Source organism: Pelophylax lessonae, assembly GCF_965119305.1.
Source record: "Pelophylax lessonae genome assembly, chromosome: 5".
NCBI lineage: Eukaryota > Metazoa > Chordata > Amphibia > Anura > Ranidae > Pelophylax > Pelophylax lessonae.
In genome coordinates this window covers 443,600,263-443,620,508 of record NC_138772.1, presented here as the reverse complement: position 1 = coordinate 443,620,508, position 20,246 = coordinate 443,600,263, and the positions used below count along the sequence as shown (strand labels likewise).

At 42.9% G+C, this 20,246-nt stretch overlaps 1 protein-coding gene across 1 annotated transcript in view; it reads right to left on the bottom strand.

Annotated features, from left to right (window-relative positions):
- Window positions 1-20,246, bottom strand: part of PREX2 (phosphatidylinositol-3,4,5-trisphosphate dependent Rac exchange factor 2) — a 438,451-nt gene that overhangs the window by 178,922 nt on the left and 239,283 nt on the right. Inside the window, exons 19-22 of the mRNA XM_082259215.1 lie at window positions 16,397-16,482; window positions 14,171-14,307; window positions 1,242-1,362; window positions 966-1,150 (exon numbers count right to left, since the gene is read on the bottom strand). Of these exons, the coding sequence (XP_082115341.1) occupies window positions 966-1,150; window positions 1,242-1,362; window positions 14,171-14,307; window positions 16,397-16,482 (529 nt within the window). The remainder of the gene's footprint in view (window positions 1-965; window positions 1,151-1,241; window positions 1,363-14,170; window positions 14,308-16,396; window positions 16,483-20,246) is intronic.

Here is a 20,246-nt window from a genome sequence, read left to right as displayed (position 1 = left end):
AAACCATTTAAAGGTTATAGGTCCTCTGTAAAATAATATTTAGATTCTTTTTTTTGCCAATTCACACGATGGAGAAAATTTGTGGTCTGATTTGTTTAAGGCTAAGGTAATTTTTAATTATATTGCCTGTAAAATTTTGGAAATAATCCCTATCATTTAGAAGTCATTTATACTGCATATTAACATAGCCCAAAGATATACTGTAAAATTACCAAGAGTCTGACTTTATAAAATGGCTGATGAATACATAGCATGGGCCAGTCTTCTTAAAGAGAGACTGTGTAGACAATGGCGGTAATTCTTTAAAGTTGGAGAGTGAAAAATCAGGTGCATAGAAACCAAAAAGCTTCCAGGTTTTATTGGCAAAGTTTAAAGTGATACTAAAGCTAAAAACATTTTTAACCTTAATGAATTCCTGGCGTTAAGGTAAAAATGTTTTATATTTCTCTGTCCTCCTCCTTCTCTGCGTGAAGGGGAAGAGAGGGGAGAAAAGATCCAGTGCTGTGCATGGCTGCATCTCTTTTCCCCTCTCTTTTTCTTCACACAGGGACTTAAACAGCAGCAGAAGCCATTGGCTCCTGCTGCTGCCAATCAAATACAGTGAGGAGGAAGTGGGGGGACGGGGCTCCATAGTTATACAGTTCGGGAGCGAGCAGGCACCATGTGCCCCCATAGTAAACGGCTTGGTATGGGGACACAGGAAGAAGAGGAGGAGCCAAGATTGCTGGCGGGGGATGCAAGACGAGAAGGATCCGTGCCACTCTGTGTGCAAAGAGCAGGTGAGTATAACATATTGATACAATTTAATTGAACAAGCTGAAGATAAAGAGTGATTGGCTACCATGCACAGTTGCACCAGATTCTGAGTGCTCCATTTTATTGAATCACCCCCATTGTCTTTGTGCTTATAAAGGCTTTAAGCGTGGGAAACAAGTAATTTATTTTAAAAGATGAACATCTCTCACCTTGGCACTTAGGCTGAAGAAGGCCTTTGGTTCAACCATCTTCTCCACTACATGACACTTGATTCCTGCTGTGCTGTCATACTCATAAATAACACCATATTCTAGGTGAACGTTATCCACAGTGAGGCTCACGTGATCCTTCTTTCCATCAATGATTGCCATGGTGCTGAATTTGTCAATAACCTCTTTAGTGAAGAACACACATGAATGAATAAAAAATAAGTTACATTTCGAATGCTGATCTGTAACAAAGCAAGAACTAATAATTGATTCTACCTTCTACTCTGCAATCAAATCCATCCCCTTCATTTTCTCCTAAGGACCGAGGCTGAGCAGATTTTATGATATCTTCCTTGGCACTCTCAGTACTGTCATAGATCCACTGGATGGAATCTTGCTATTAATGGGAAAATCATATTAATTTCGTACATAATCTTACCTGAACCATACTGTAAATGCAGTCACATCACTTACTAAAATATATTATTCCAACTACCAGCTCTTGTCTTGCATTATACAGCGACTATTTTTTAAAAGCAATTTTTTTCTGCGATCTAATGGCCTTACATATCAGACAGTAAAGATGGCTTTACATGGACAGAGGTTTTGAGTGGTACCAGTAATTCCAAAAATTGTCTTTGGTAATTGTAAACATGTTATATGAGGTATGAGTGAATTAAACAGAGAGCCTCAGGATGATTGGATGAAAGATTGATCCATTCAGACCTGCAGTGCTGGACTAAGACTGTAGATAACTAGTGTTGAGCGAACACGGACTGTATTATTCGTGTTCGTACCGAATAATTGGATTTTTTTTACCCGAACACGGACACGGACACTTTACTGTATGTTCGGGTAAAAATCCGTGTTCGGTCGTTTTATTTCCGGGTTTTGCATGCTTTGGCGCTCTTTTCATGGCGGGCTTTCAACAGCCAATCAACAATCGTTTAACTGGTGTGCCTTAAGCCATCCCAGCCATGCCTGCAAATGTCTTAGTAGCTGTGATTGGCCGTCTGAAGCATGTGACCAAGTCTTTATAAGTTCGAGGCAGCCGCCGCAGCAGCGTCATTCTGCTGCTTAGCTAAGGGACAGAGCACACATCAATGTGCTGGCTGCTGATTAGGGAAAGATAGGCAGGAAAAAACCATTTGTGTCCGGATAGAATTGAGGGACAGGTCGGAGTGTTTAGGCAGGGCGAGTTGTAGGCATTTTAGGGATAGAGTCTGCTGAATTATAGGGTCAGTGTCTTCTACAAACTACAATCGATATTGCTGTGTGGGGGGTGGGGTGAATCTGCACTCAATCCTGATCTACGATCTCTTCTCAATCCTGTTAGGGACAGAGTCTGCTGAATTTTAGGGAAACTGTGTTCTACAAACTACAATCGATATTGCTGTGTGGTGTGGGATTGGAGATAGGCAGGTGTCAGTGATCCACATCCATTTTTCTGTGTGTGAGCTGCAGTGAACACAATCTTTTTGGGCTGCAGTGAACACAATCTTTTTGGGCTGCAGTGAACACAATCTTTTTGGGCTGCAGTGAACACAATCTTTTTGGGGTGCAGTGAACAAAATCTTTTTGGGGTGCAGTGAACACAATCCTTTTTGGTGTGCAGTGAACACAATCTTTGTGGGGTGCAGTGAACAAAATCCTTTGTGGGGTGCAGTGAACACAATATTTTTGGGGTGCAGTGAACAAAATCCTTTTTGGGGTGCAGTGAACAACATCCTTTTTGGGGTGCAGTGAACACAATCTTTTTGGGGTGCAGTGAACAAAATCCTTTGTGGGGTGCAGTGAACACAATCTTTTTGGGGTGCAGTGAACACAATCTTTTTGGGGTGGAGTGAACAACATCCTTTTTGGGGTGCAGTGAACAAAATCCTTTTTGGGGTGCAGTGAACACAATCTTTTTGGGGTGCAGTGAACACAATCTTTGTGGGGTGCAGTGAACACAATCTTTTTGGGGTGGAGTGAACAACATCCTTTTTGGGGTGCAGTGAACACAATCTTTTTGGGGTGCAGTGAACACAATCTTTGTGGGGTACAGTGAACAGAATCTTTGTGGGGTGCAGTGAACACAATCTTTGGGGGGTACAGTGAACACAATCTTTTTGGGGTGCAGTGAACACAATCTTTGTGGGGTGCAGTGAACACAATCTTTTTGGGGTGGAGTGAACAAAATCATTTTTGGGGTGCAGTGAACAACATCCTTTTTGGGGTGCAGTGATCAAAATCCTTTTTGGGGTGCAGTGAACACAATCTTTTTGGGGTGCAGTGAACAAAATCCTTTGTGGGGTGCAGTGAACAGAATCTTTGTGGGGTGCAGTGAACACAATCTTTGGGGGGGTACAGTGAACACAATCTTTTTGGGGTGCAGTGAACACAATCTTTGTGGGGTACAGTGAACAGAATCTTTGTGGGGTGCAGTGAACACAATCTTTGGGGGGTACAGTGAACACAATCTTTTTGGGGTGCAGTGAACACAATCTTTGGGGGGTACAGTGAACACAATCTTTTTGGGGTGCAGTGAACACAATCTTTGTGGGGTGCAGTGAACACAATCTTTGGGGGGGTACAGTGAACACAATCTTTTTGGGGTGCAGTGAACAACATCCTTTTAGGGTGCAGTGAACACAATCTTTGTGGGGTGCAGTGAACAACATCCTTTTAGGGTGCAGTGAACACAATCTTTGTGGGGTACAGTGAACAGAATCTTTGTGGGGTGCAGTGAACACAATCTTTGGGGGGTACAGTGAACACAATCTTTGTGAGGTGCAGTGAACACAATCTTTGTGGGGTGCAGTGAACACAATCATTGTGGGGTGCAGTGAACTCAATCTTTGTGGGGTACAGTGAACACAATCTCATACTTCTGAAGATTTGAGGGTGCTGCCTGTTCCATACTCCCCCTACTCCTCATCTAGCCTTTTAGGGGTACAAACAATAGTAATTGGGGCCTAGTGTGGTTGTGTACGTGTGATATACATACACTTTTTTTGGATCATATTTTCTATTCCGCTATTTAATCAAAAACCTTTGGGGATCAGTTAAATTGGGGGATAGTCTGTGTTGGTACGTGTGAGAGAGATCCACCTTTCCAAGTTGTTGGGGTTCATCTCATACTTCTGAAGGTTTGAGGGTGCTGCCTGTTCCATACTCCCCCTACTCCTAGCCTTTTAGGGGTACAAACAATAGTAATTGGGGCCTAGTGTGGTTGTGTACGTGTGATATACATACACTTTTTTTGGATCATATTTTCTATTCCGCTATTTAATCAAAAACCTTTGGGGATCAGTTAAATTGGGGGATAGTCTGTGTTGGTACGTGTGAGAGAGATCCACCTTTCCAAGTTGTTGGGGTTCATCTCATACTTCTGAAGGTTTGAGGGTGCTGCCTGTTCCATACCCCCCCTACTCCTCATCTAGCCTTTTAGGGGTACAAACAATAGTAATTGGGGCCTAGTGTGGTTGTGTACGTGTGATATACATACACTTTTTTTGGATCATATTTTCTATTCCGCTATTTAATCAAAAACCTTTGGGGATCAGTTAAATTGGGGGATAGTCTGTGTTGGTACGTGTGAGAGAGATCCACCTTTCCAAGTTGTTGGGGTTCATCTCATACTTCTGAAGGTTTGAGGGTGCTGCCTGTTCCATACTCCCCCTACTCCTCATCTAGCCTTTTAGGGGTACAAACAATAGTAATTGGGGCCCAGTGTGGTTGTGTACGTGTGATATACATACACTTTTTTTGGATCATATTTTCTATTCCGCTATTTAATCAAAAACCTTTGGGGATCAGTTAAATTGGGGGATAGTCTGTGTTGGTACGTGTGAGAGAGATCCACCTTTCCAAGTTGTTGGGGTTCATCTCATACTTCTGAAGGTTTGAGGGTGCTGCCTGTTCCATACTCCCCCTACTCCTCATCTAGCCTTTTAGGGGTACAAACAATAGTAATTGGGGCCCAGTGTGGTTGTGTACGTGTGATATACATACACTTTTTTTGGATCATATTTTCTATTCCGCTATTTAATCAAAAACCTTTGGGGATCAGTTAAATTGGGGGATAGTCTGTGTTGGTACGTGTGAGAGAGATCCACCTTTCCAAGTTGTTGGGGTTCATCTCATACTTCTGAAGGTTTGAGGGTGCTGCCTGTTCCATACCCCCCCTACTCCTCATCTAGCCTTTTAGGGGTACAAACAATAGTAATTGGGGCCTAGTGTGGTTGTGTACGTGTGATATACATACACTTTTTTTGGATCATATTTTCTATTCCGCTATTTAATCAAAAACCTTTGGGGATCAGTTAAATTGGGGGATAGTCTGTGTTGGTACGTGTGAGAGAGATCCACCTTTCCAAGTTGTTGGGGTTCATCTCATACTTCTGAAGGTTTGAGGGTGCTGCCTGTTCCATACCCCCCCTACTCCTCATCTAGCCTTTTAGGGGTACAAACAATAGTAATTGGGGCCTAGTGTGGTTGTGTACGTGTGATATACATACACTTTTTTTGGATCATATTTTCTATTCCGCTATTTAATCAAAAACCTTTGGGGATCAGTTAAATTGGGGGATAGTCTGTGTTGGTACGTGTGAGAGAGATCCACCTTTCCAAGTTTTTGGGGTTCATCTCATACTTCTGAAGATTTGAGGGTGCTGCCTGTTCCATACCCCCCCTACTCCTCATCTAGCCTTTTAGGGGTACAAACAATAGTAATTGGGGCCTAGTGTGGTTGTGTACGTGTGATATACATACACTTTTTTTGGATCATATTTTCTATTCCGCTATTTAATCAAAAACCTTTGGGGATCAGTTAAATTGGGGGATAGTCTGTGTTGGTACGTGTGAGAGAGATCCACCTTTCCAAGTTGTTGGGGTTCATCTCATACTTCTGAAGGTTTGAGGGTGCTGCCTGTTCCATACTCCCCCTACTCCTCATCTAGCCTTTTAGGGGTACAAACAATAGTAATTGGGGCCCAGTGTGGTTGTGTACGTGTGATATACATACACTTTTTTTGGATCATATTTTCTATTCCGCTATTTAATCAAAAACCTTTGGGGATCAGTTAAATTGGGGGATAGTCTGTGTTGGTACGTGTGAGAGAGATCCACCTTTCCAAGTTGTTGGGGTTCATCTCATACTTCTGAAGGTTTGAGGGTGCTGCCTGTTCCATACCCCCCCTACTCCTCATCTAGCCTTTTAGGGGTACAAACAATAGTAATTGGGGCCTAGTGTGGTTGTGTACGTGTGATATACATACACTTTTTTTGGATCATATTTTCTATTCCGCTATTTAATCAAAAACCTTTGGGGATCAGTTAAATTGGGGGATAGTCTGTGTTGGTACGTGTGAGAGAGATCCACCTTTCCAAGTTGTTGGGGTTCATCTCATACTTCTGAAGGTTTGAGGGTGCTGCCTGTTCCATACCCCCCCTACTCCTCATCTAGCCTTTTAGGGGTACAAACAATAGTAATTGGGGCCTAGTGTGGTTGTGTACGTGTGATATACATACACTTTTTTTGGATCATATTTTCTATTCCGCTATTTAATCAAAAACCTTTGGGGATCAGTTAAATTGGGGGATAGTCTGTGTTGGTACGTGTGAGAGAGATCCACCTTTCCAAGTTTTTGGGGTTCATCTCATACTTCTGAAGATTTGAGGGTGCTGCATGTTCCATACTCCTCTTCCTCATCCTCCCTTTAGGGTAGGAAAAAATTTAATCGGGCCTAGTCTGTGTTTGTACGTGTGAGATACACAGTTTTTTATCCTATTCCGCTATTCAATACACACCCTTTTGGTGTAAAAAACATTAAATTGCGGCATAGTTTGCATATTTGACATTTGCATATATTGTGCCTTGTTGCGCTGTTTTGGGTACTCCACCAACATGGCCAGTGGCAATGACGCCATTCTCAGCTTAACTATCCCACTTCTATGCCTCCTTGAAAAAACAATTTGGGCGATGATGGAAGAGGATGTGGCACAGGATGAGGAGGAGGAGGAGGAGGATGAAGAGGTAACATTTCAAAGGCTTTCAGGGCAGTCATTCGCAAGGGGCTCCGAGGGTGGGTTCCTGCACACACAAACGCCAGGGACACAATTGTCCAGCAGGGGCACAGTTCTGGAGGATGAGGAGGATGAGGAGGAGGAGGAGCTGGAGGAGGAGATGGAACCATGTTCACAGCAGGGTGGCACCCAGGCCAGCTCATGGCCATCACTGGTGCGTGGCTGGGGGGATACAGAGGACACGGACGATACACCTCCCACAGAGGACAGCCTTTCGTCGCCTCTGGGCAGCCTGGCACACATGAGCGATTACATGCTGCAGTGTCTCCACAACGACCGCCGAGTTGCCCACATTCTAACTTGTGCTGATTACTGGGTGGCCACGCTGCTGGATCCCCGTTACAAGGACAACGTACCGTCCTTAATTCACTCACTGGAGCGCGATCGCAAGATGCGCGAGTACAAGCGCACGCTGGTAGACGCCATGCTGCTGGCATTCCCATCTGACAGCGGGGCCACAGTGGAAGCACAAGGCAGAGGAGGAGGAGGAGGAGGTCGCCAACGCAACCAGGGCACCGCCAGCACCTCAGAAGGCAGGGTTAGCATGGCCGAAATGTGGAAAAGCTTTGTCAGCACGCCACAACAAACAGCAGCACCAGCAGCTCAGATGGAACGTCTTAGCAGGAGGCAGCATTTTACCAACATGGTGGAGCAGTATGTGTGCACACGCCTACATGTAGTGAATGACGGGTCTGCCCCCTTCAACTTCTGGGTCTCCAAATTGGGCACATGGCCTGAGCTTGCCCTTTACGCCTTGGAGGTGCTGGCGTGCCCTGCAGCCAGTGTATTATCTGAACGGGTATTTAGCACGGCTGGGGGCGTTATAACAGACAAGCGCAGCCGCCTGTCCAGAGACAATGTGGACAAGCTCACGTTCATTAAAATGAACCAGGCATGGATCCCACGGGACTTTTCCGTACCTTATGCAGAATAGCAATGGATACCGACCTTACCCACCCATTGTTCCATTTTTGCTCTTTCTCACTCTTTTGGGGTGTACCCTCATTTAAAATTTTTGAAAAGAAGCAGTGTTGGCTACCTCGTCCTCCTCCTCAGGGCCAGATTAATGTAGGGGCTATTGGAGCTGCAGCTCCAGGCCCCTACCTTTTATATAGGCCCCGGGTTGGCCATATTCACTGTTACCGCTCTTCTGTCACTTGTAAACACAGAAGTCTGGCTTCTATGCTCGCTTCCCCAGGCAGCACCCTCAGAACCTCCCCACACAGCGTGAAGGCCGGACAAGGAGGGACAGTTGGCGATGCATGGATGTGTTTATGGGCTTCAGAGACAGCATCCCATGTTGAATTAGGCATGCATGGCTGCACCCTTCCTCCTCTGGGTGCATGGCAAGGCACGGCCCTTAAGGCCCTTCAAAATCCTCAGCACCAAGCCCATGATGCTGTTAATCCGGCCCTGGTCCTCCTCCACCGCCGCTTCCACCTACACCGCCCATAGGTGTGCGCAGCCTATTGCATTAAGGTGTGCACCCCAAAGTTGAAATACACATGCATGTGTTTGCCAGCAGGGAGAGTAATGTATCGGGGCCATGTACCTGTAGGCAAGGAGAAATAGAGCAGAGCAGGTCCCAGGGAGATCTTTCCCATCTCCTCACTGGCAATGCTATGTGCCCTAGGTGATTAGGGTGTGCCCAGGCACACCCAGCACACCCTGTGCGCACGCCTATGTCACCGCCACATCCACCACCACCTCAACCTCCCTCCTACTCCATATGGGCCTCGTCCTTCAGAGATGAAGAAGAACATTGTTTTATTTTTCTGTTTTTTTTTGTTGTTTTAAGTTATTTCCCTATCCACATTTGTTTGCAGAGCACTTGCCATGCTCTTAATTACGTTTTGCTGCCATTTGCAGCACTCTAGCCCTTTCCTTTGGTGTTTTAGAGCCATTTTAGTGCCTTAAAGTTCGGGTCCCCATTGACTTCAATGGGGTTCGGTGTCCGGGAAAAGTTCGGTAAAAGTCCGGGACACGGACCCGGACTTTTTTTTAAAGTTCGGCCGAACCCGTCGAACACGGACATCTAGGTGTCCGCTCAACCCTATAGATAACTACTGTACAGAGAAAAAGTTTGCACCTCCCAACAATATTCATCATTTTTTTCTACATATACAGTACATATGCAGTATTAGTCTCTAGCAAGATTTGATTTTGTAAAAAATAAAGTACTTTGTCTGCAATCTCAGCTGATTATTTTGTCTATGCTTCATTTACTTATCAGTTTGGTTTGGCTGTTTCCTCAGTAGTAGCGCCTTCTAAGACCGCACCAGCCCCAGTTAACTAAAATGTCATGCTCCAGTCCTAAAAGTGGATCTAGCATCAGATATATTTTTCATGTCATTTGCATGCTTAATAATGTGTAAATATAACAGTTATACATTTTGTTACCTCTGATAACGATCACAGTACTCCTCCTCACATTGCTTTCATCTGCTTTTCTTTTTAGAAGGACAGTACCATATTTGTTCAGACCTTTATCTAGGGAACCCCTTCAAAATTGAAAAAAATGCGAGCAGGCGAGTGGAAATAAGCTGAGGGCGAGTTCGGAGCCACATAGGAGGGGGGCCCTGCCGCCGGCGGGGTTAAACAGGAGCCTCGCCCCTCGACCCCCTGTCATTCTCTTAGCAGGGCCTGGCATACAGCGAAAGAAATACAGTAGATGAGGTGGGGGCGAGGTGGGGGCAAGGCGGGGAGGGGGGGGGGGTTGCTCAGGAGCTGCCAAAGTTTACTTTTCCTAATAACAAGCTGATGATTGGTTGCTCAGACTGCCTAGCAACCAATTACCAGCTTGTAAATAGGAAAAGTTAACTTCTCCCCTGTCCAGTGCTGTGCTCCTCTGTAAGTCTCTCTGCATCCTAAATCTGTGAAAATGTCATTCGTTGGTTTTTTTATTGCTATATTTAATATAGCATTAAAATATTTACTTAACAAAGCAGTAATGATGTGTACAATGCCTACAGTAACCAATCATATTTTATTCTTATTTTATTTATTCCAGTCAGATCAATGAAATGTGTTTTATGTTAATATTGTTAAAGTTGTTGTTAATTTGTTTTTTTTACCTAATTCTGCATAAAACATTTAACAGTGTAATTTCATGAGATCATTTACGAGGGCGTGTTTAGGGGCGGAATTAGGGGTGGATCAGGGTAGGGGTTGGGTGGGACAACTTGTGGCAAGTAACTCTTAAGGCCCGGCTTGTAGCTCAAGACTTGAATATTTGAAGTGATTTCTGGACTGAGATTTTGGCTTAGAGATTTTTATGGTAATCAAAATCCTGGTGCTTGCACAATTCTTGCCTGTATTCACAAATGTTTGACACACATTAGCCCTCTGGTCAGTCTTCCTTCAAAGTTACAATTTTGCAATCTGAGTACAGAGGGGGAGAGAAGGCTGAGGAAATGCTTCCTCCTTTCTGCAGTTAACAAGTAAAGGAATCCCAGCCAAGGCACAGTCACTTGACTGGAACATACAAATTACACTGTTGTATATTTTATCATGTCAGAAAAGTTCTGGAAAGGCCCACTTTAAGGCATTATCTCTAAACGCTGGTCACTCAGAAAAGGCACTTCAATGATTTGCAGGGAATCATCCTTTCCTAACCGCCTTGACCCTAAAATAGCTCTCCTCATGGTCTCCCAATGTCATTTTTGGCCCCTGTTCAGTACAGGCTACACAACTATTATGTCAACATGTCACCTCTTCTACCTATTATAAAAGAATATCCTTTGCAATTTTCATAGTTCTCATATCCTTCTCAAATGATGTGTGTAAGTATGTGGTTCTTCCAGACAGATGGAAGAGTTTGAAGGTTGGTAAAAAAAGTAAAGTTAAAAAAAGTTTTGCCTTTAGTTACACTTTAAGCTGAAAAATAAAAATGTAAAACTGTACATTTGATCTACAGAATGATTGGTTGCAAAAGAAATCTGCCAAAGACCAGCATTCCAGGTTTACTCTTTGATCCTACTTCTCTGCTCACTGTGCTACTCACAATTTTCAGTTTTTTAGCACTGTTTGCATCCAACAAACTTTTTCATGCCAAGCCTATGAACATATTCAATAAACTATAGTGTTTTATTCCTATGAACAAAGTGATTCCTACTTATCCAGCTTGGCTGGGCTCAGTCAAAGCTTCTGCAGCCATAGTTTTTCTTAAATACAAGGCTGGGGAAGGGTGCACAAGCCCAAAATGTGTCCCTAACCAGCCCTGATGGCAACTGGAGAGAGAAGGTGCAAGTGGCATTAGATCAGAAGAAAGATTACTGTTCCAGCCAAATGAAATTTTACAGTGCACTGGCCATGCAAAGTTATTGCTACACTGTGCCAACGTGCCATGTTTTCTCCTCTCAAAAACTTGTGAACTCTGTTGGATGAGAATTTTTTAAAGCTAAAGATACAGATTAAATACGTTTTTACCTGCCAAAGGTTTTGTATTTCTGTCTACATGGTCCTGAGATTTACACAGACTTGTTACACTGTACAGCCTGGTCTCACAGGGCAGGAGGCCTGATTTTTCTCTGCTGCAGTCCAGTATAATGTACAAGACTTGTACCACCTCTAGCCTAGTCTGAAAACTAAAAGGAGAAGCAGCAGACTAATGAGTTTATATATCTCCTAGTCGAATCTCACCTCCCATCATCATGCTCCTTGTACTGCAACAGTTTGCTCCTTGTAATGCTTTTCCCTCTCTAATAGTCTGATACTAAGTATGAATTACGTGCACTGCTTACACCTAAAAGAGAAGTACAGGCTTGTAAAAAAATACAAAACATTTATACCGACCATCAATCCAATGCTGCATCTGACCCCTGTTGGCTCTAAGACTGAGAATCGAGCAATCAAAGACTACTGATTGCTTAGTTCTCGGCCATCAGTGAGCAGAGAGTCGGTGACCGTCAGTCCCTGACTCTCTGCTGTGCCCCTCCAGCACTCACTGGAGCACCGGGCTGTGGAGGGAGCAAGAGCAGTTGACTCAGGCTCTCAGAGGCTCACTGTATGGCTGAGCCAGCTGCTGGTCCAGGCATCTGGGTCAGATGCGTCCAGGAATCTGGGTCGGACTAAAACAGGTCACAGGAGTGCAGAACAAATTGCACTTCTGTGATCCCCAGGAGAAGTATAGCCACAATAGCTTTGGTTATACTTCTCCTTTAATCACTTCCTTACCACCCGCTGCCTTTTTACTGCGGCATGGTTGCTCTCCTGCGCAAACCGACGTAAGTCTACGTCGGTCGCGCGCGGGAAGCTAGGGGGCGGGCGCGCCGCCACCGGCGTGCTCCCACCCCCACTCGGCAGCGGGGAAGCCAATGCATGGGTCAGGCGGCTCCGAGTGCCGCCTGACACCTGTAATCATTCCCTGCTGGGAGAGAAGGATGGTCGGCTGTTGTAAGAGCCAACCGTTCTTTTCCCTGCAATGACCATAGAGCCCATGTGATCGTTATATATAGGATCACATGTCTCTATGGTCATTTCAGAAGCCACGCCCCCCACAGTTAGATCACTCCCCTAGGCTTACATGTAACCCCTTGATCACCCACAGGGTTAACCCCTTCGCTGCCTGTGTCATTATTACAGTAACAGTGCATATTTTTAGCACTGATTACTGTAGTAATGTCACTGGTACCCCCAAAAGTGTAAAAAATGTCAGTTAGGCATCCGTTCTGTCCGCCGCAATGTTGCAGTCCCGCAAAAAATCGCAGATCGCCGCCATTACTAATTTAAAAAAAACCAAAAACAATAAAAATGACATAAATCTTTCCCGTAGTTAGCAGACGCGATAACTTTTGTGCAAACCAATCAAAATATGCTTATTGCGATTTTTTATGTAGCAGAAAACAAATTGGCCTAAAATGTTCAAATATTTAGATTTTTACATTTTTTTTGAGAATGTTATATAGCAGAATGTGAAAAATATTTTTTTTTTTTTTTCAAAATTGTCCCCCAGGGCATTTAATGTGGCCCTCGCACCTCTCCTGCAGCTGCGGCACCCACCTTGTCTCCGTAGTCAGCAGCAGAGAGGACAGAACTCCTTTGCCAGATCCTGCTCTCCTCTGTGCAGCTTCAGAAAGGCTTGTCTTTGCCCCCCCCCTTCCCAGCAGTCCGCAGCAGAGAGGAGGACAGAACTCCTACAGATCCTGCACCTCTGTGTGCAGCTGCAACACCACAATGCCTCTGCCTCCCCTGGTCTCAGCAGACTCTGGAAGCTGACTCCAGCCCTCCCCTGGTTCTCCTCCAGACCCTGCACTGTCTTCTTCCAAGATCCACCCGCATCTTCTTCCTGGCAGCAGCAGAAGGTAAGGGGGTGCATTGTGATGTAAGGAAAGGTGGGTGACTCTTGACTTCTGATGATGGGGGAGCTCTTGACATCTCATTTAAGGGTGTAAGGGGTGTGGCGTGCTCTGGACATCTAATCTTACAGATATAATCATATTGTAAAGCGCTGTGTAAACTGCTGGCGCCATATAATCCTGTATAATAATAATAATAATAATAACCAGCCCTTTAAAGGCAACCATAATGCTGATGCGGCCCATGATGAAATTAAGTTTGACACCTCTGGTCTATGGAGATAGCATAGTTTGTCGCCATTCCACGAGCGTGCGCAATTTTAAAGCATGACATATTAGGTATCTATTTATTTGGTGCAATATCATCTTTCATATTATATATATATAATTGGGCTAAATTCAGAGTTTTTTTTTAAATTAATTAAAGTGTATTTTTTCCCCAAAAAATTGTGCTTGCAAGACTGCTGCGCAAATGGAGCGTAACATAAAAAACTGCAACGACCGCCATATTATTCTCCAGGGTCTCTGCTAAAATAAAATATATAATGTTTGGGAGTTCTAAGTAATTTTCTAGCAAAAAATACAGATTTATTTCTTGTAAGCAACAAATGTCAGAAAAAGGCCTAGTCTTTAAGTGATAAACAGAGAAATATTTAATTATGTATTCATTATTATAGAGCTGCATTAAACTGTCTTTCATACCTGCCTGAAGCTCATTTTTAAATACTTGTTTATTCCACAAACATATAGTTATGGTCCTTGTTCTTGTTACACAAATTTTTACTGTACAGTACAATGTAAAAATGCTGAGTAGTATGCAGTATCCAAGGATGCGTTTACCTGCATTGGCCTCCGGTACTTCCTGCAGGCAGTCACGTGAGCAATGACACTGGCATGGCTTTCTTTACTGACATTGATCCCATTCACTTTGATGATGCACTGCCCTGGGTGCAGACCAGCAATCGCAGCCACTGTCCCTGCAGGCCAATATGTAAGAAATTAACCAATTTCAATTAAAATGACAATCCCACTGCTGATTTACAATCCAGCTGCTGATAAAGTTGAATATCTGAGTTTTAAGATGAGAAAAGCAATTTGAAGAGATGACAAGCTGACGAGATATATCAATTTAAGCACTTTAGAAAAATATTTTAAACCAGTGTACTATGGGTAAGGTCAGAAGTGCTGCAATGGCTGTTTTGCAACCCAGATGACACTGAGTAATTGGATCATTTCACCAAAAGCAATCTTAATTTAGTTGTAACTGTCCTCTGCGCAGTAAAAGAAATTCTTCAATTCATCATCTGTAGCAATAAACTGTAGTATAGAAATTGTCAGTTCTGCACAGCTTGGTGCATGTATGTCCTCAGTACTGACACAGCATAACTGGATTGTTTATTAACCGCTTTTATAAAGCATCACATACAAAAACTGTGTACATAATCCTAATAGAAAAAAAAAATACAGTATTACAATTTGTGCAAACCTACACTTTTGCTTCATTCCACATTATCAGTTACTGGGTGGCAGACCTTTGACAGTTTATTCCATGCAGATGTATTTTAAGTTGCAATACATTTACCTACAATAGTCAATTGTCTGGACTGTGCTAGTGACAACAGAATTTTTAACTGCACAAGCTTTTAACCACTTAAGCCCCGCAAGATTTTACCCCCATTCCGACCAGGGTTTTTTTTTGCGATTCGGCACTTCGTGACTTTAATGGACAATTGCGCGGTTGTGCGACGCTATACCTAAACGAATTTGACATTCTTTTTTTCCCCACAAACAGAGCTTTCTTTTGGTGGTATTTGATCACCTGTGCTATTTTTTAATCATGCGCTATAAACAAAAAAAGAGCGTCAATTTTGCAAAAATAACAATATTTTTCACATTTTTTTATATGAAATTCCCCAAAAAAAATGTAAAAATCAACATTTTTTAACATTTTCGGCCAATTTGTTTTATGCTACATATGTTTGGTAAAAAAAAATCGCAAAAAGCGTATTTTGATTGGTTTGCACAAAAGTTATCGCGTTTACTAACAAAGGGAAAGATTTTTGTAATTTTTGTTGTTTTTTTTTTAACGCGTAATGGCGGTGATCTGCGATTTTTTTTGCGGTGCTGAGACATTGCCCTTGACTGACATTTTTAACACTTTTGGGGTTACCAGTGACATTTCTACAGTAATCAGTGCTATACATATGCACGGTTACTGTAAAATTACACTGGCAGTGAAGGGGTTAACTTTTTTGAGAGGGAGGGGTGATGTGTGTCCCTAGGGGCGTGATTCTAACTGTGATTGGCTGTGGCTTGAGCTGTAGGAACAGTGATCAACGGTCCTACATAGTAGAACCGTATGATCACTGTTTCTACACAGGGGAGAATGACAGGAGTCTTGTTTACATCAGCCGCCTGCCTTTCTCCCTCTGCACCGACGATCGCCGAGTGACCGGCAGACATTGGGTCCGCCGTTCACACGCGCGGGGGGGGGGGGTCCGCGCGCTCGCTCCCTAGACCCTTACAGGCTAGCGACGTAGTACTACGTCGCTCTGCCTGTGAGGGGCTGACCGCCGCAGTAAATAGTCGTGCGGCGGTCGGCAAGCGGTTAAATAGGGGTAAATGTATGTACAGATGAGGTCTGGGGGGATCAGTGACCAGAAATAAGCATAAAGACTCCTTGCCTTCTTATCAAGACCTACTGTTCCTACTTTAACAATACAGACCATCCTTAATAATCCTTAACAAAGCAGCAACTGTAATCACAGGAATGTGTGCATATAATGCGTAATCATATGCACACAATCATATATTTGTACTTATCATAGCTAAAGAAATGAGCACATGACCCAAAAGATTATTTCAAACTCTAAACCTATGAGTACTGCATGATGCTCCAAGGCATAGCCTTACAGTAAATTAAAGTCAACGTGAGGTAAATAATTTAAAAATAACTCTTATTTAACTAAATTTTTAAAATGTACAGTGTTCTTGGCATGCTTTAAATATGTATTATCATGCAATTGTGTTTGGAGGTTAGACAGTATGATTAAAACTTAACTGTACCTCTACCCACAGCATGTACAACAGATGGCCCAAATCCTCTAATCTGGAAGCCAAGTCCCTCCGGAGAATCTGGAATTTTTACTGTCCTGGTGAACAAAAAAATTGTAACAAGTTATCACATAAGATCTACTGAGCATATATATTAATACATGCTAAAAACCATAATAAAGATCAATAATATATGTAGTCACAGCAGTTCTTCAATGTACACATGTGAGCACTGTAATAAAAGTGTTTTTATCTATCATTTCCTAGCTGTCATTTAAAGGATATAAAATAGGGTCATATCGCAGATTACACACAACAAAGACGGTATTATATATAGATTCACTCTCTCTTTGTGTCCTGGTAACCACTGTCCCCAGGATGGAAAATGAAGGAAAATCCAACGTCTTGAGCTGCTAACATTGCAGGTATACCAAAGAATATTCTAATAGGGACATTTGTTCTGATGACAAATGTCCCAGAAAAGAGATTTCCTTTATTTTGGAGAGATTTCCTCTTACTTCCTTTGTGTCTATGGAAGTTTCAAAAACTTTGCTGTGCTGTGCCATATTCTGTTCAATGTGTTAAGGTTATTATCCCCTATAGTTTCAACCCTTTCCTATTCTATCCAATGGATAAAATTAAAGGCGGGGATGCCAGCACCTACCAGCATGCGCACAATGTGTGAGGGAGGTGTACAGGCAAGAACCCACCAAAGGTGTGGGACTTTGTAGGCATAGACATATGGTGATGAACATATATATTGCGGACCAAGAAGTAAAAAATATAATAACAACTTTATTGAAAATTACATAACAAGGTATGTTAAAATAAATGATGCAGCAATTACATCACAAATATGTAAAGTGTACAACATTGATACATATGAACCAAAACATGATAGAGAGGGTCACCAGGGTCCTACATGTTTCGCCGACATAATAGGCTTCTTCAGGGACCGATAGTGTTTGTGACCTGTTTTATGATTCAATAGTTAAAATTGATACAACATGTAGGACCCTGGTGACCCTCTCTATCATGTTTTTTGGTTCATATGTATCAATGTTGTACACTTTACATATTTGTGATGTAATTGCTGCATCATTTATTTTAACATACCTTTTTATGTAAATTTCAATAAAGTTGTTATTATATATTTTTTACTTCTTGGTCCGCAATATCTATGTTCACCACCGTATGTCTATGCCTACAAAGTCCCACACCTTTGGTGGGTTCTTGCCTGTACACCTCCCTCACACATTGTGGGCATGCTGGTAAGTGCTGGCATCCCCACCTTTAATTTTTTCTAGTTTCCAAGGGATGTGGCAGTGACAGGTGGTTTCAAGTGTACCAGTGTCTGCCATATATTTTTGTATATCTATCCAATGGATATAGTAGGCTGTAGATATACTTTAAATGCTGCTTTTGGTACTGTTAATTTAAAAATATACTGTTGACGCATATTTATGTGAGTTTATTTGAGCTTTAGCTAGGTAAGTACACTTTTTTGTAAGCTGCAGAGCTTCTCTTCATGTCCAGTACCTTGTTTTGAAAAGTACTGCACGTTTGGGAAATTTGCCTTGGTTTTACTTTGACTGGTTTCCATAAGAATTAGAGAACTCTATTAAAACATCCTACCTCATCTCCAAAAAAACATTACTGTTTTAAACTAACTTTTTCTCTATCATTTTAGGCTTTGAATACAAGTTTTGAGTAATTCTCCATAGTAAATGAGAGTGACTTTACAGGTGGTAATAGAATTCGAAAAAGCTACTGCAGAAACAATTAGCAACGGGAGCCAGAGTCAGTGGCCAATGGAAAATACAAGTCTGTGCTTAGAACTGCAGGATATAAAAGAACAACATGGGCTTGGTTGGAAAATAAATTTAATTAAGTCAAGCTCCGGAAGAAAGACACTTGACTGGAGAGCAAAGGTTTTCCACTTTTCAGGTCATTGGTGCTTTTAACCCACCATTCTCTTTTGTACAGAATTCTAAAAGACGGTATAATTGCTTCTAATTTTTTTTTTCTTTCACAACAGGAGGCAGGACAACACAGCATAAGCGAAGTGCATTAGTTGGACTGGGTTAACAAGGAGTTATTTGAAGTAGATGTATAAATGTTACTTGGTGTAGGGGGTTTTGGAAGATTGTGGGAATAGGTAGACAAGCCATATACAGTATGCACTCCCCATTTGATAATTAATACTGCATATCAATAAAGGTTGATCACCATGAAAATGTTAGTGGAGGCAACAGGGAACTCAATAGGAATAACCAATACTAGGTCATTTGAATCCACAGAGTTTAATAACTAAAACAAGGCGTTTTTTCTATCTAAAATTTACTAAAAACATGATCCACTTGATCCACTTTCATAGAGCCCGAGAACAAATGTGTGTTCATGGAATGTTCAATAATATCTACTGTATGTACACAATATTCTTTTCTGAACTGCTAGAATATAATACTAATGGTTCTTGCATGAAAGGTCTTATAACCAGTGTTTGGCATGTTACTTTAAAAAAGTAATTAGTTAGAGTTACTGTTACCTCTCACAAAAAGTGATCATTAAAAAAGTAACTAATTACCAGGAAAGATAACTATTGCGTTAATCAAATATGTCAAATAACTTGGATGCCCCCAATATTAAATATGTTAAATGAATGAAATGGAGACTAAATATAATCAATTATTACGTTAAACATTGTACACTAATCTACATTTTTACACTATATCTTTACATTTCTTTTTATCTCTTTTATTGGTTTCAGAAGGCACATCCCTTGCGATAGCATGGGCCATGACAGGTCCTCTTTATGGAGAGATCTGGGCTCTATTAGACCCCATGTCTCTCCTCTGGCCTCCAAAGCATCCAATCAAACCAGGATCAGTTCGATCAGATGCTTGTTCAAGCCAGTAATGGCTTGGTTACATGAGGAAAGCAGTGTGTAAGAGGGGAAGAGCAGTGTGTCGGGGGGATCAGTGTGTCAGGGGAAGGGAACAGTGTGTCAGAGGGGGGGAGTCTATCAGAGGGGGGAGCAGTGTGTCAGAGGGGGGGAGCAGTGTGTCAGGAGGGGGATCAATGTGTCGGGGGGGAGCAGTGTGTCAGAGGGGGGGAGCAGTGTGTCAGAGGGGGGGAGTGTATCAGAGGGGGAGCAGTTGTCAGAAGGGGGGAGTGTATTAGAGGGGGGAGCAGTGTGTTAGGGGGGGAAGTTTGTCAGAGGGGGGAGCAGTGTGTCAGGTGGAGGAGCAGTGTGACCAGTAACATATAATACACAGCACACAGCGACACCCAGCTCACCCCACATCACACACACAGCTCAACATGCACCAACCTCAGCACAGCTGTCAGCAGCTCCCTTACCGCCGCCTCCTGCTCCACCGAGGAAACCCGGAAGTAGCGGGGCGCGGTGCTGCATGTATTGTTGGACCGGGCACTGAGAGGAGGGGGGGGGCAGGAAGGGCTGCAAACCTAATACCAGCCAGGCATTATCCCCCACCAGTGTAGGGTGGTGGCCAGGCTAGTAGGGAAACCATTGCCATGATAGTAAACGGTACAAAGGGGCGGAGTCCCACATATCGGCCCCGCCCATCCCAACATTAGTGTTTCATTTTGACAGCTCCGCATTCCACACTCAATCTCATTGAGGCCGCCCCCTGCCTGCCCACCAATCAATTATAGTAACGCCGCATTTCATTGTCAGTAACAGTAATGGCGTTACTAAGGGGGAAACAGTAATTCCTTTGATTACTCGTTACTGTAAAAAGTAACACCGTTACTAACGCCGTTTAATGATAACGCTGTTATTCCCATCACTGCTTATAACAAAGTATAGATGTGCAATAGCCTATTGAAATCAGTC